Source organism: Daktulosphaira vitifoliae, unplaced genomic scaffold (assembly GCF_025091365.1).
Source record: "Daktulosphaira vitifoliae isolate Bord-2020 unplaced genomic scaffold, ASM2509136v1 Scaffold_5, whole genome shotgun sequence".
Taxonomy (NCBI): Eukaryota; Metazoa; Arthropoda; class Insecta; order Hemiptera; family Phylloxeridae; genus Daktulosphaira; species Daktulosphaira vitifoliae.
The window spans coordinates 6414521-6431638 of NW_026099576.1; the positions used below are offsets into that span (position 1 = coordinate 6414521).

Below are 17118 nucleotides of genomic sequence, written 5' to 3' on the forward strand. Positions count from 1 at the left end.
CAAATATTTACACAAAAACACTTGACGGAGGACATAATAAATAATTAATACTTCGCCCCGTCGATGATAAACGCGCATGTTGGATACTACAAGAATTACTGAAATTACATTTCACATTATTATTACTTTTACACGTAATTTTCAAGTGAAAAAACGTGTAAAGCGATTCAATAAAGCGTCAAATTTTCATAACAAATACCAAAAAGTATCAAATTTATGGAGGGTCGTTGAACTCGAGTTTTTAGTAGGTATTATTTTCGTTTTGCGTTTATCGTACAATTACACACGATAATGTTATTTAATATATTCACCAAACGTTACAGAAAACAAACGTACGAGAACTCTGGGAAGAATATTTTACGTTTGCAACCTTAGATGAAATTTGATTGGGAACGAATACGAAGTAATGATATCTATTTTTTACATTAATTTAAATAAAAAAATAATCCAACGAACGTCGGGGCTTACATAATAATATTACAATGACATAACTGTGCTCTTACCTGGTTCGGAACGATTGTCTATGCGGACGGCACTGGCTTTGACGGGAATATCACGGCAAGGCGATATCGGACCCTTGAGATGAATCAGCAGCGGGCGGCCCTAGCCGAATAGCCGACGGCACATGCTCCGAACGCGGACGGTAACAATTAATCAACGCACAACGACTTTTTTTATTGGTTATTTCGATCGCACAATAATCACCACTAGAATTGTTTAGATTTTTTCTCGTATACTTTTCTCGCACATCACTGTTTTCCGCACAATTACTACTATTTCCACCGGTTCAGATGGACGCCGATCATTTAACGCACTCGAACACACGGAAAACTGACGCACCACACGCACTGCCTGACGGACCGGGCGAACGCACGTTCATAGACCGACCAGCGAACACGACACACTGGCTGGCGGCACGGCAGCAACGGCACGTCCGGACCGTACGGGATCCGGTCTCTTCGGCGCGTGCGGCCCCCGCCGCAAAACGCGGTCGTCGGCGTTACAGCTGACAGTGGCGTGGCGTGCGGAAGAGCGCGCGCTTTTTTCCCATCCTCCTTCTTGATGAACCTGTTGATCTCTCTCATCTCGTTCCGATCATCGGTCTGAAAATATCCCCAAGAAACTATTGGAGTTTTATATGGAGAGGTTTTTGTGCGGCCTTTGAAACCCAATCCGTTTAATTTAAAAAACGCAATACAATCGTAAACACTGTACGATTTGCCGGACATAATTATACTCGAAAATGATTTTTCTTCGATCGATTTATGAGAAAAGCGATCCAGGATAATAATAATGTCGATTTCAAGTAGAATTTATTAAATTATTTTTTTACCCACAGCCCGATCTGAGNCTATGGAGAGGTTTTTGTGCGGCCTTTGAAACCCAATCCGTTTAATTTAAAAAAACGCAATACAATCGTAAACACTGCTGTACGATTTGCCGGACATAATTATACTCGAAAATGATTTTTCTTCGATCGATTTACGAGAAAAGCGATCCAGGATAATAATAATGTCGATTTCAAGTAGAATTTATTAAATTATTTTTTTACCCACAGCCCGATCTGAGGATTCTGGGGAGGCTTTGCCTTTGCCTGTTCTGTCGAAGACAGTTGTACATGTTAATTTGTATAGAATTATTTTTAAGGGGGGAAAATCAACTTAGCTTCCCAAACATTTTTTTGAAAATTGCGCGTATGAGCAACATTTATGATAGATTCTAAAAAGTTCATACGGTCTAGGCTTGTACGTTCGAACACGTTAAGAATACTATTACTTATATTATTCTGCTAACGTGGTATAACGAAAATTCAAGTAGTATACACACTAATCTGATTCCCAGTTGATCAGATTTTCAAGGGCGACTTAAGTGTAAAGGATTAGATTTTTTTCTCTACAAAAACATTTTACTCCTCGACTATTGTGTTAAAATACCTGACGTCACCTGTGTATTTTTTGTAGAAATCGAATCCAAGGAAATTGATTACACACCGATTTGTGTTCACATGCCACAGGGGACGTGCGTGTCGACGAGACAACAATATAACGATGTTAGTTCATTGTAATTTGTAGGAGAGAATAACTTGACACCGTACACGTAACTTACTGTGTAGTAATAGTAAATTACTACTCTGATATCAACCTCAATAACACTGTTTAACAGTTTTAATTTACACCACCTCTGATCCGATCTTTTGTAATTGAATTTCGTTAAATAATATGTGTGCCGACGAGACTGTTAAACTTTTTGAACTGAAACTTCGCGTTTAAGAACTAATACAATCAAAACAGTTTGGAGAAGAAATGCCACAAGATCATTTATTACACTAGCTTTACATTCACTCGTCGAGATCATTGAACTAATTTCTATTTTCTTTACATATACGTGATATAGGCTCATAGATAGACCGCCAATTAACGATTTTTTTTTATTCTTATCGGCTATCCATGAGTTTTGCAACACTTTAATTAAGTTAAACCATTCCTACACTAAAAATGTTATTACTCTGTATATACACATACAAAAATAACATTGTTTGTAAAAAAATGTTTTGAGACGTGGAGATTACTTTAATTATAATCATAGTAGATTAAGTTGACCTTTCAATAGTTCATGAAATGTCATGACGCATTAACACATTTAAGCGAAGCGTCATATAAAATCATATTTTGTGTTGCATGCGTTCTTCTTAATAATTAACCACTTTTAATCGTAGTTAATATTATCCGCTTAAATATCGAATTTTAATGAATGCACTCACACTGAGCTAATTCTCAATTTATTTTGATTATGTAAAAGCAGTGAAGTCAGGCGTAGCTGTTATTGCCGTTGACATGAATACAAACATAATAAAACTGAGGAGATCTCGTAACATTAACGAAATTTAACCTGTTGCCACATTAATGTATTTTGCATTTGTTATTTAGAGCAATAAACGATTTCTAAATGGGCGTTTATATCAATCAAACAGTATAAATACTAATGAAATTAAATTTACTCGTTAAGTTTAGACTGAACGTTCCAAGTAAACATCTGAGAAACTAATATAACAACATACTACCCGACCCAGTAATCTACAAAAATAACATGCTTACCTGTAAATTTGGAGCTGACTTCGATACGCAAATTCTGCACTAGACTGTTCTGCGGGTTTTTAGAAAGTTCAAACGTATCGTACTGCACAATGGAATCGACCTTGAACTTTTCCACCAAAGTCCTGACCATTAGACCACAAGACTGTTTACCCAACTCTTTTAAGTAACCGTCAATTTCGTAAATGATCAAAACTTTTTTCCACGAGTACCTGAAAAGCCCTTTCCAAAACACAGTTTTACGTTTGTGGTGTTCTTCGCATGATCCAACTCATGCTTTACGACTGCGATTGTGAGACGCTCATACCTGTCTAACACATTGGCCACCATATTGGCGATGTGCTGAAATGCTAGTGTTCCGGTCCGAACCAGTAAATAGTATTTGCTCTTAGGATTCTGTTTATCTTGTGAAAAGTCACTTGTCAACCCACCTGCAGTCAACAACGGCACATTCCAAGACTTGATCATTCTCGCAACAAGATCTAAACAAACAACCTTTTTTATAAAACCTATCCCACTAAACAAACTTCCAAATATTTCATTCTTAATCAATGTATAAAGGAGGTATATATAATTTTATTCTGTTAATCATTTCAAAGTTTATGAAATTAACTTGATGTTATTATAACCAAGGCTCAGATTTTTTGAATTTATGCATTTTGTTGACTTATTCTAATTACGCTTACAGCTAGTACAATTTTTTATTAATTGACTTAAAAACTTAGTGATGTATTGTTATCGAGGTTATAGTTTTTGAGGGAAAGCGGGTTTATCTCCCCTAAAATGAAAAATAGTTATACGCAACTATAAATTCTTACGACAAAGTTGAACAAACTTGAGACCCTTCAAAGTGGTATAAGTAAAATTTATAAATGTATATAACTCCAAGCTCTAATTATAACTTGCTTGTTTTCATATTACACTAATTTGATAAACGTATGATAAAGTACATAATACATAGTTTGATAAGAAATTTGTGTTGATTAAACTTTCATAAATAATTTAGTCATTAGATCTAAATAAATAAAATCTAATGAAATATCCTTTTTTCAATCCGAGTAAAAAAAGTCTAACGTTGACTGTAAATAATACCAAAGGATAAGAAAATTAGTTTTAAAATATTTTGTACAAATTTAAAAACTTAGTCATTAAATTTAACTATTTGAGTAGCTATACAATATATTATGCTTAGTTGATAGAGAGAAGAGCTGGACTGCAAATATTCAAGACACGTTTATTGCACGCGAGTATGAATCTGATTTTGAATTGAACAATAAGCAAAGATTAAGAAGGTAAAATTCCCTAAGACGTGATTGTATAACTGATCATAGGTACCATCTTTCGCGTTCCTTATACCTTTTAATCCATTAAATCTAATGTACAAATCTGATAAAATGATTACTCAAATCTAATTTGAACTTCTTACCAGAGATATATAAACAACTATTAACAAAATATATGGTATACTAGAAATATTAATTTAAGGATTTAAATAGAGTAACTATACTGCATACATTTTTTTTTTTGATCTTAAACTTTAAAACAAAATCAAGCACATAAAAATTATAGTTTAAAAATAATATTAAACTATCAAACTGTAATAATAATATCAATTTATACACAAAATATGAAAATAAAATAATTGTATTTTAATAATTATTATGTACTCGTCATGACGAAAACTAAAAATCAGGCTTCTACCAAAGGGCCAGGGTGAGGGATATATGCCTTTTCTGTGGAATCTCTGCTGCTTAAAATAATATAGTAGCTAACTTTGGTAGCTATTAGTTTTTATATTTATCACTATAATCTAGTTATCTAAACTAATATTTGTATTTTTCATAGATTTTTATTACGTATATTCATAAATTGATAATAATATGTACAAATAAAACTATATATTTTATATACACTTTGAAAAAAAATGTCCAAAATTTCACATACTGTACTGGGAGTTTTTAACGCATAAAATGCAAGGACAATTTTTGATAAGTAGTAATAATAATGTTATATTTGGCTAGGAATTTTTGATATTTCAAGCCAAAATTACATTACTTGTGTGTAAAATTCTAGTTCTAGTCCCTCCTAGTTTTTCCAACTTTAACTATTAATTGCAATTGTATAAATCCTTTTTTAGTTTCGATACATGTGCTTGTAGGGTTATCAAAATGAAAACTACTACAGTCACATATTATTGATGTTGTTCAATCTCTAATAAATTTACTTTATATTAACCTTAGTGTATTATTCTAAGGTTAGTATAAAATGTAAATACTAGGACCCCAAAGACCACTCTTGAAAGTTCACTATTTTTTGGTAAGAAATAATTACATTTACACTGGTGAATATTACAAATCTAATAACTTTTGGTTTAATAATTATTTCACTGTAATGTTGGCATTTTTAGACTACGCTAAAAGTACATTTTTCATCATTTTTCTCCAATAAGAAGAAAATAAAAATAAATTGTTTTACATTTTAATATTTTCGACATTTCAAAATAGCCATTGTGTTACAAAAATAGGTCAATAACCACTTTAGGATGAGTACTTAATGAGTTACAAGCATTTTAATATATTGATTGGATATGTAGCGCGGGTCGGTACAACTCTTATTGATGTATGTGAACTTCACCCACACAATATCTTAGTGACTCACATTCTATACAGAATGATTATTTTTACGCTAGTCATTCTCTTAAAACAATAATTACATTAAGAAAATGATTTTTCGTGTTTATATATTCTCGATTTTTCAGATATTACTAACTTTTTTAATTAACACCAAATGAAATTAATAAAAAATCTTGTGAGGTTTTCAACTTTATTTTTTTAATGGCAACATACATAAACTAGCTTTTAAAATAGAAAATTATTTAATTAAGACAATGACTTTTCCAAAAGTTGTAATTGACTAGTCATTTACTTAATATGATCATTTTTTATGTTAAAACTAGTTAAATATAAGCCATTCAAAAAATAAAGTAAATAAAAATATTAGGGGTGAATTAAAAAAGTATTTCACAACTGAAAAATTGAGTATATATTAACCAAAAATCATTTTATTAACATAAATATTATATTAAAAGAAATCGAAATGAATCACATTAAAAGAATCGCCTTTTATATACAAGAGCAAAGGCGTATTATCTTTCGATAAACATTTAAATATATTATAGCAATATTAAACATTTAATTTAGAACAAAAAAAAAAGGTTAGACATATAACGTTTAAAACGAAAAATGTTATCAAAACTTATTCAAAAAAGAAAAACAAAAATAAGTAATATTAATAAATCTTCAGTATCATTTAACTTAATGTAAAACAATTCTTGTTAAAATAAAAATAAATTATTTTCCAAACATCATATTAAAAAAATTCTATGTATAAAAAATGTAGTAAATTGCCTATTTTAAAAACTGCTTATCATATTGAAATATGTTTCGAACCCTTTTAACGTAAAAATAATGCAATATTAAATTACGATGGTTCGGTGGTAAATTTAAACAAAAACTGGGCACCGAAATTTTTTTTGCACGGAATATTTCAAAACTATAATATATAATAATTTTTTACCTAATTTTTAGTTTTTCTTTCATATAAAAGATATTAAGCTTTATTTTTAAAAACGTTGATTTTTGTTTTTAAAAGTGTCACGTGTACATTTTAAATTTTCTTGCTGTTTCGTGGTACTCAATAAAAAATATTAAAATATCTTTTTTTGTTATTTTTCAAAGTTTTAATTTTTATAATGTTTACAAATCAGTAAGTTTTGTAAATAACGTTAAATTATGGGCATAAACATATGCAACAGTATCATCTATTATTTTACTATTATATAAAAGTATATAAGAGATAATACAATAATAAAAGAAGTATTTATTAATATTATTTGTTCATAACTATGAAATAATAATAATTTTGTCAGGAATAATATAAATAATCACTATATATTAGTAATATATAATTAACACAAACTAATATTTTTTTTATGTGTATGTTTGTTTTCAAAACGGTCTGAAATAACATTCTTAAGATTATTTAATACACGTACATATTTCAAACATTTGTTATTAGCAAATTTCCTAAGCTCATCAACTTTTTCTAAAATGATTTTACAGGAATTTATATTAAACCCACGCTACCTCGTTCAATATCAAGTTGTACATGCTATTTTTTAATGAACTCACTTGTTTCACTTTCAAGTTCTGTCAACATGAGATTCATAATCATATTGACAACACTCAGCATTAAATTCAACTCAAGTGGAATCAATATATAAATAATTTTTTTTTCTTTAACATTTTCAAATATTGACTTATATTCACAATTTTCAAAAAAATTTACTTTTTTATGACTTATCCATCCAATTCTTCAAATTCTCTAAGCAACTAATAGTCCTTTTATCAACGCGATTCAATAAATTGTCTTTGTTAATCTTGCACGATGCACAAAGAATGACAGAAGAATGAGGTGGTAACTTAAGAATTTATTAGCTAATTTAAATCACCAAAAACAACACTATCATTGTTATCAAAATTACAATTATTTATTATTATTTATTTTTAATAACTTCCATAGTATACAAATATTCTGCAATTTTCTTGTACTTTTGATGCAATAATAAATAATTTTTTACTCGACTATTTTTAAATTTATTTATATTTTCATTAGTTTCTATAATAATTGTAAATTACAAATTAAGACATATTTTAAAAAAATACTTCCTACCACCTAAACCAATTTTGATTAAATAATTTTAGTTATATTTCTCACTGTTAATACACATAAATTATTTATTTATCACATTACAATATAGAGCCACCCGTGGAGCATAAATTTCGTTATAATTTCTTAATTTAACAAAATATATTTTCTTAGTTTCAAAAAAAAAAAAACAGATAATATTCTGTTTTTATGGAATAGCATAGAGCAAAATTCGGTTCGAATAACTTTCTATTTTTCGTTTCTTTCCGTTAACTTACAGCAAAATCTATTGTGGTTTTATAACTTTAATTATACTTATTTTAAACGTTTTAATACTTAAAACATTACCCAAACATAAAATTTAAATTAAGTTAAAATAAGGGCTTAAAATCCTTTTCATACACATTTCCAGTTACACTAAAACGTATAATAACGACAAGTAACAAATAAATTTAAACAAAATGAAACGAAAAACAAAATAAAGAAGAAAAATAATATTATTTAACTTATAAGGTACAATGAATTTGTGAAAAATATAATCAACACAAGCAATTCAGTGTTACGTAACATAAAATCTATTCAAGGGAAATTCTTACATGTCAGTAACGACGGAATAATTCTTAATAACTTAATAACGTTTGAATACTGAAAAACGTAAAACATAAAAAACTGATATTGTTTAAATACAGCAAAACGAAAAACATCATAAATCCATACCGTTTTAATTAATTAAAATGTATAATGCAATAATATTGTTAACGTTTTAACTGTTATATCGTAAAAACAAAAAAATATATAATTTTAATTCAAGGCTTGCTTCTATAAAGACTTTTTATATTATTATTATAATTATTTAATATAAAATAATGGTTCCTTGGAGATATTGTATATTCTCAAGAACAATTCTATAGGTGTATAACACAACTAATTTGTAACCATGTATAAAAACAACATTCATCAATCACACAATGAATGACATGTTTTTAAGTCATTCATTCATTATGTTGAATAAAGGTCATTCGCATTTCTCTAAATCGGATAAAACGACCTGGGACCAATAAGATTACACGGTGTCATAAACAAAACAATTTTATGCGTATGTAATCTCTATTATCTAAATTACATTAAACCTATCCTCTAGTCCTATTGCATATCAATTTGTTGTACTAAACACATTTCTGAAAAGGAATCGACGAGAAGAATTACTCACTGAGTTATTTCTAGTCTAGTATAATCATTTAAGAATGCTACTTAAACATATTTTTATGTCTCCATCATGAATTAGAAACATAAATTTACCACTACAAAAATGTTACAATATGCTACACTTAAAAGTCAAACATAAATAAACATCTGATTAAAATACAAATATACTTTCTTCATTAAATCTTGACGCATGAACTTAAAAATCATCAAGTGTCAAGTAACTTTAAATATTCTATTTTAAATAGTAGAATCATATCAATGTAATATCTTTATAGATTATAGATATCTTTAGAGAATCTTTATCAAGATAACATTTCTACAGCTTTAACAATAACTATAAAAACACAGCATAGAATGGTCGCTGCACAATGGTGACTTGTATAGTTGGGTCAAGTATAATGATATCTGACAGTGATTAAAATCAGTATCATAAAAAACGCTTCGTTGCAAATCTTTAGATAGCGTTTAATCTCTAAAAATTGGTGGATTATTCCAAAAGCTACATGATCTGCTTTTTCCTTACTTATATCCTGATTAAGATAAAGTATGTCGAATGAAAGATGTTTATAAATACTACTTCTCGTGTAAATATTGTATTGATCCATTTACACTTTTCAATAAGTTTTAGCATTATAAAGTTAAAAATGTAAAATATAAAATCGAGAATTTTCACACAAAAATAGCATTCGGTAGCCATTTTCATCGTGAAGACAAAATAAAGTCCAAAATGTTTTTTTCCATAATAAAGTATATTACGTCAGCTTTAATTTAATATGTATATATAAAATTGTCAGACTTTCCGGAACACTTTCAAAAGTTAAGTTAAAAAAGTTAATTTTTTGTGAAAAAGTTGTCATTTTAAATCCCCCCCCTATAATGGTAATGGGTCAAATTTATAAAAAAATATAAAAAATAAATTATGAAAAAATTACTATTGAATTCACTCGAATTAACTGACAAACTGAACATAAGTACGACACATGGTAGTGAACATAAAATTTACTACGAAGAATCTGTACAGTATTAACTAGATGGAAATCAATAAGCATTTATTTATATACTGTTGAATCGTTTAATTAAATTACAATACTTTCATTAATACTGATTATGATTGAGTGGTTCATAGAAATGTAATTTTATATTATCTGTTATGCAATGACATGCATTTTAATAGTTGGATTTATTACATGTAGATATACTGAGTAATGACTATTGAAGCTATTAGATTTCTATTAAATTTTTCTTTAATAAACGGTTTTAATATCACTTAACAGTGAAACTAATCACAAAAATTATTCACAAATACAATTACAGCAACCAGATCTGAAGGGGTTAGATGCAGAATTGATGAGTAACATGACAATTTTTTAAACATGATATTGAATTATCAATTTTTAAGAAATTGTTGTCACTTTGATCTTTTTAGACATAGGTGTGACTCAATTATAATTAGGCTTGTATTTTCAATTTTAAAAGTATTAATATATCTATTATAAAAACAATAACGCCTTGAAAGTTTTAAGGTTGATAAATAAATATTTGCCTATTCATTGCGCCGTATTAAGTAAACTATTCACTATAGTTAATAAATAGTAATTATTTATTAACTGTAGTAAATAGTTTCTATCTGTGTGGAACACCCCACGAATAGAAATAAAAAAGGTTATTGTATTATAATATTGCAATATATAGTGTAATTTATTAAAAAATTAACCCTCAATTTTTTCGTTAAATTATAATTATTTCAAATGTACTAAAAGTATTTAAATTTATTTTTGTAAATCATAATAAATATATAGTTTATTATTAATAATTAATTTTTAAAATTTATTGTTAGAATAAGTTCTAAAGGTTAAATGGCACTTGGAAGAGTTCTTATCTGTGCGTTGTAGTAAAAACGAAATGTCACTAAACCCTATCCCGTTGGATAAGGTTTGACGCTCAATTTTCTAAATCTTTATATTGTAATATCTCAAGAAATAATAATACAAAACTGCTTATCGACCAGTCAAATATTTATTTAGTACATTTATAATTAAACGATTTGAAAATAATTACAGGTTTCTCATTAAAATTTTAAGTCATCCCTAAAAACTACCCTTCTAAAAGTTTATTTTTTAAATCAATATTTAACAAAAATATTGGAAATTATATCTTTACTAAATCACAAACTATAATTTTTTAAATCTTAAAATAAAACTTATTTTTTTCTCCATCAAAAATTAATTTGCAGGTTTATTTATGTTTTTGAGACGGCATATTAACAAAAAAAATCACTGACCGGATGATAAAATGCTTTTAAAGCCAACAAAAAATCTTAAAAGTGCACTGAAGCGTTACGGTAATTTTAATATATTAAAAGTTATAATGTTTGTAGGAAATTTATTAAAAATATCTACAATTTAATGGAATTACTAGCATGTAAATCTATGAAGACCCCATTATACATCGTCTGTACAAACATAGTCTATGTCTATCCAATATATTTAAGTGAATTCATAAAAGTTTAAGCAACAATAAATTGAATTGACCGTCAAAATAATGATGTCATTAAAATTTTTATCGCTCCTGTTTTAACTTGAGCGATTTTAAAGACATTCACAATTTTATTGGTGTTTGCCTAACGTTGATGATTACCCATAAACGCTCAATTTTTATTCTTAAAATTTTCTTCAAATATTATGATTTACTTGGACTTGCTTTTATTTAAATAAAAAAGAAACTTTTTCGCATTTTAATTGTTATTTTAAAGCTAACCAACTGTGGATAATAATTTGTTTTAAAACTGGAAAAACTTTTTTTAATTAAATGAAATCGCATAACAAAAATTCAAGTACTGTTTTTAAAAAATATTTTTTGCTGAATACAAACTCATAATGTCAATTTTATCTGTTTTTAAATTATTATCTTTATAGTATTATAATTTTGTAATATGTAATGAATCAAAAAATTAATACTCATTCCATTTAGTTATTTATCTTTTAACTAATATTTGTTTACTCTGGCCTTTTATTATTCAATTATTCAAACATTATTGGTTAAAGTTTGAGTAGAAAGAAAGGGACCTTTCTTATTTGGAGTAGCGTCCCCATTGAGTCGAATCCCAAAAAGTAGAGGTGACGCTTTAATTTTGAGTACTAAAGAGTAGAAAGCGTACTAGATAGTTACTAATCTATTCCTTTATTCAGATAATTTTTTTTTACTTAATAAGTATATTTGCTTGTTACGATCAATATAATTTTTAGTCTTTGAGGGGAAATTCGGTGTGCTCGGGAACGCTCCTCATTTTTTAGAAACTATAGTCTCCCCTCGAAGTTTTTCCCACTTTAACCACTGTAAAATATGTACTATATTATATATAAATTATAATTTTTTTATTTTAAGCCCATATTTAAATAATTAACCAAAATTTGGTAAGAAAAATTATAACATATTAAGTCAACATTTTTCTTTCAAGTATTACATGATCTTACACATTATATACACTTTCTTTATAGTACATATAATTGTTATTTTTTTAATACTTATTATGATGTACTTAAGATATTATTTGGCGTTTATATGTATTAAATAAAAAATAGGTCAAAAAATTATACATAAGCTAAATTATCTCCAGTATGTAAATTGAAATAAGTAATCCTACACTACTTTACTACATTGTTAAAAATACCGAAAATATTTAACTATATTATAAACTAACAAAATACTAATTCCCGTTTAAAGTTTCGCTGTAAAATGACTTTTTAACCATGTCTAATGCAAGAATTTAAATTTCAAAACATCAAATTTTACTCATCTACATAAGTTATTGCTGTGTCTCTATAAGAGAAGTATTATTTTACGCTTATTATACTTTGCAGACATAATATTATATACATCTACTAAATACCTCTATCATAATCCAATAATTAATGCAATCTTTGTACATATATAGTTTTATATAGTATATGGGAATTTTCGTTACGTAGGATACTAAAATATAGAGAAAATAAATAATTTAGAACACAATTAAAACAATTAACCTTGTTTAAGACACAAATAAACAATTGTTTACCTGATGATAATTAAAATTTGTCTAAAAAGTTCTTATGTTCAGAACCTTGGAATACTTTTCTAGATTGCAAACTTTCAAACAATAAAAATATAGAAATTAAAAACGATCCAAAGCGAAATTGATTTAGTTAATCCAAGTCAAATGATGAACTGTTTGTCAGAGACCGAACCGTTCTCAGTTTATATATCTTTGCTTACAGAGCAAAGGTATATAAAACGTGTTCACCGTGTCTAGAAGGTTCGAGGGCTTTGAGAAGATTCAACAACGCAACATAGATGGCGCTCCATACAGAATCTTCTCGACGTATGGCGGTTGCCTACTCTAGAATCTAAGATTCCGATTATTTAACTGCCACAAAAACGAAATATTATAATTAGTGTATTATTATTATATTAGTATAAAATTTTAAACCAGCAAACAGTATTCGATAGTTTTAAAAAAACTATCGATTTTTTTTCATACAACCGAATAGTTTATTTTTAGCATAAACTATCAAATACTTAAAAAACTATGAAATAATTTTAAAAACTATTCGAATAGTTCGATAATTACTATTCGATATTTTCCGTAATATTTTTTCCGTTGCTCACATTAAAAATAATATTTCATATTCAAGTGCATATAATGTATAAAAAATAATCAACATATTCTATAACTGTAATATACAGAGTGATTCTTTAACTACGCCATACAAAATATTTTTGAAAATATAAGATCTGTTAAAATTTTTTATGTAATGATTCTTAATTGAGCTTATATTTTATTGAGCTACTCTATGAGAACAATTAAAATTTTACTATCATCTCTTATGTTATAAACTATCATAAATTTTTGTTTTTCAAATGGTATCCCTATTATTTTTTTTATCATAAGGTCTGATTGAATAAAATATGGTTTAATAATAAAGGTAAAATGGTAAAACTTTTTATTTTATTCAATTCCAGTGAGTTACCATATAATATATAGTAACTTACTACGTAAGCATAGATACGTTATATTACCTATTCTTTTACATTTGTTTATTACATTACTAAAAATAAGTAGCACTTGTCGAATTATAGAGTTCGCTCTTTATGTAAATAAATGTTTGTTTTTCATCTCCCTTAAGCTTAAAAGACTAGTAACTCGTCAGAGATCGAATAAAATAAGTTTTCCTACATAAACGTTTTTATACAATCAAACTTGAAGGTAAAAAATAATAGGATTATCATATGTAAAAATAAATGTTTATAATAGTTAAAAGCATAATAGAGAATAGTAGAAAATTAATTTTTTCATAAGTTAGTTCATTAATCATTAATAAGAATTAATTACTTGTGGCTAATAATAATTAAAATTAAAAATTAATTTTAAACATTAATTTGAAACTTAAAAATTACTAAAAAAACCGAGGATAGGTATTTCGGAAATAATGTTTCCATTATCTACCCTTAACAAATACTACGTGTTTAGTGTTGATTTATATTTTGTAGTTTTAAATTAATATTTTAAATAAATGTTTAATTTTAAATAGAATCACTATTATTTAAAAATAATAATAATTAGCTTCTATATTTTCAAATATTTTGTAAGTAGTTAAGAAATCACCCTGTATTGATTCAAGTAAAATTTGTTGTACCTACGTTCAGTAAATATTAATATAATTAATTGATTGATTAATTAATTTTTATGGTAATCGATTTTCAACTTAAATAAGGATTTTATTCTAAATTATTGTTAAAAATAACGTAAGCGAGTATAAATATTAAATTATTATAATAGCATATATAAATTTCAAAAATTTTAAACATTACTTGTAAAATCAAAATTAAAATCTTGATCTGTCAATAGACAAGAAATAGTTGATGGCAAGATGCGTTCAGCGTTAATAAAAATATATCAAGTAAAAATCACATAAGTAAGATAAAGAAACAATAAAAACTCTTTGCAAATTTGCGAACAAATCATAAAATGCGATGTTTTTTCGAAGTAGTTTTAATTTTTAAATTGCGAAAAATATTGAATTAGGCTTGTACAAAATTAAAATTCAGTTAGACGCATATAAGAGTAAAATTAATCTAGAATATCATTTTCGATTTGTATTGTTTAACCAAATTAAGTAGATTTAAGTAACATGGTCATTACACTTACCTGGTAAAATAAAATTATCATATTACAATCGTTATCAGTTATCGTTAACATATTACCAACCTTTTTAGCTTATTTAATTTGAGTTTAAATTAAACCAAATATCCAAAAATATTTTATTTTCAAAACATTTATTATGCTAATAACCAAATGATTTTAAAGATTTCAAACAAATTAAATGTAAAAAAAATAAATGTTTTATAAATAAGATGTACGAACTACAATAAACCATGTAATATCAATCGCAAATAAATTTTAATGATGAAAAACGTATTGAGCTAAGATTAATACAACATTTCGTACAAATAATATTTTTTGATTAAAAAATGAAATTATAATATTTAATAAATTCAACGACTAATGAATGAATAATGCAATTTACAATGGCAGCTCAGTATAATTATTTCTTATTATATTAAAATTTACTTAATAAAATCTTTTTTAGGGCTAATGTAAATTACTGAAAGTTTAAAGTTAAAACCCTTGACAGCAATCAACGTTAGTAAATTATTTTACCGAATCGAGAGTTTATTAGTTAACTTAATTTTATATTTTAAGTTTTCTAGTCATTTTTGGTGATGTCACTTTTCATCAAATATATTTTGTAAAATCAATTACATTTTATGTTCTTTATAATTATTTAATGTACTGTTTTACAATTAGTTTTATAATATAAAACTAATTGTAAACAAAATCATTGAATATTAAAATAAAACGTTTTTTAACATTTTAATTCCTTGAATTTTAATGCTCAGAAAAATGAAAACAATTCAATGTTATTTATGAATAATTGATTTATTATTTAATTTAAAGTTAACTTCACTCTTAAGTAAAACTTAATTGAGGTAAATAAGAAAAAGGACTGGTAGCTATGTTATGTGATGAAGTAGTTTCACAGACATAAAAATATGATGAACAGACTGGTAATCAACCACGCATATAATTGAATATTTTTTTAATTCATGAATATTTCACTATATCTAACCAATAAACTTGTCATTGCTAATGAAGCCGTGATAAAAATCTAAAAGTAATGTAAGTAATGATTGAACCGTTGTGTTTACTATGAATAGTACTTGGACATATCTATAAGTGTCACTTTATAAGGATCACAATACGTCGGTGTAGGATTAGAGGACGCATTAACAAATTGTTTATTTATTTTTTTTAACCGAGTTATTTTTTCGTAGAATTGATTGTTACAACAATAGAACTTTTAGAGTTAGAATTTACGACTTTAATTAAAGTACCGTTAAAGTTCTCTGATGTTGTCTCTCTGATCCTATACCGATGAATTACACTACTGAGAAGTACACGCTTACCAACACCGTAATCGCAAGTGGGCCCGAGAAACAGGTCCACGCCCCCGTTATGGAACATCATTTGGAAGCTAATCCGTAACGCTTCGATATCTTCGCACTTGTCGTCGTTCTGCACGAACTTGAACACGACGTCCCGCTGACGGAGGATACCGGCACGGTAAACGTGTTGTACGGCAATGTCCACCGCGGACATAACCTTAGGCAACGAAGTACTAAACCTGTAGTCGCTCGGCAAAATTACGGCCGCTCTAATTTCGACTGGTCCGGCGGCCGCCTGGAGGGCGACCGTTGTCAGGACGACAGCGGACACGAGAAGCATTTGAAGAGCGAAGAAAAAACTGAACTCGATCACTCCGGCCGTTCCTAAGAACTAACTGGATGTCGGTAGGCCGCTCGTGAATACTGTTGCAAAAACGTAACCTCTACTATTATTAGTCTAGCTGATAGGCATTGATACCTGTAGATGTCGTGTATGTGCCTGCATTGTGTAGACTATTACACTGTCGGTGATGCGAATGCGTGTAGCCTATGTGGCTAACGAGTGAATTGTTCGTTACACTCGCAAGCGGTGCCTGAATTAATTTAACCTGTCACGAGCACCTGGTAAAAC

General features: G+C 27.6%; 2 protein-coding genes across 3 annotated transcripts in view; both read right to left on the reverse strand.

The window, feature by feature from the left end:
• Positions 1-880, reverse strand: part of LOC126908442 (atrial natriuretic peptide receptor 1) — a 154735-nt gene extending 153855 nt beyond the window's left edge. The window contains exon 1 of the mRNA XM_050690497.1: positions 504-880. The gene's annotated coding sequence lies outside the window, so the exon portion shown is untranslated. The remainder of the gene's footprint in view (positions 1-503) is intronic.
• LOC126908445 (atrial natriuretic peptide receptor 3) overlaps positions 1-17099 on the reverse strand; it is a 173252-nt gene extending 156153 nt beyond the window's left edge. Inside the window, exons 1-3 of one of the 2 annotated variants that reach the window (XM_050690508.1) lie at positions 16509-17099; positions 3400-3574; positions 3096-3304 (exon numbers count right to left, since the gene is read on the reverse strand). In XM_050690508.1, coding sequence (XP_050546465.1) covers positions 3096-3304; positions 3400-3574; positions 16509-16827 — 703 coding nt within the window. In that variant the 5' untranslated portion in view covers positions 16828-17099. Of the gene's footprint in view, positions 1-1422; positions 3305-3399; positions 3575-16508 lie in introns of those variants that run through there. The other variant, XM_050690507.1, reaches the window with a different exon arrangement.
• Between the last annotated feature and the right edge of the window lie 19 nt (positions 17100-17118).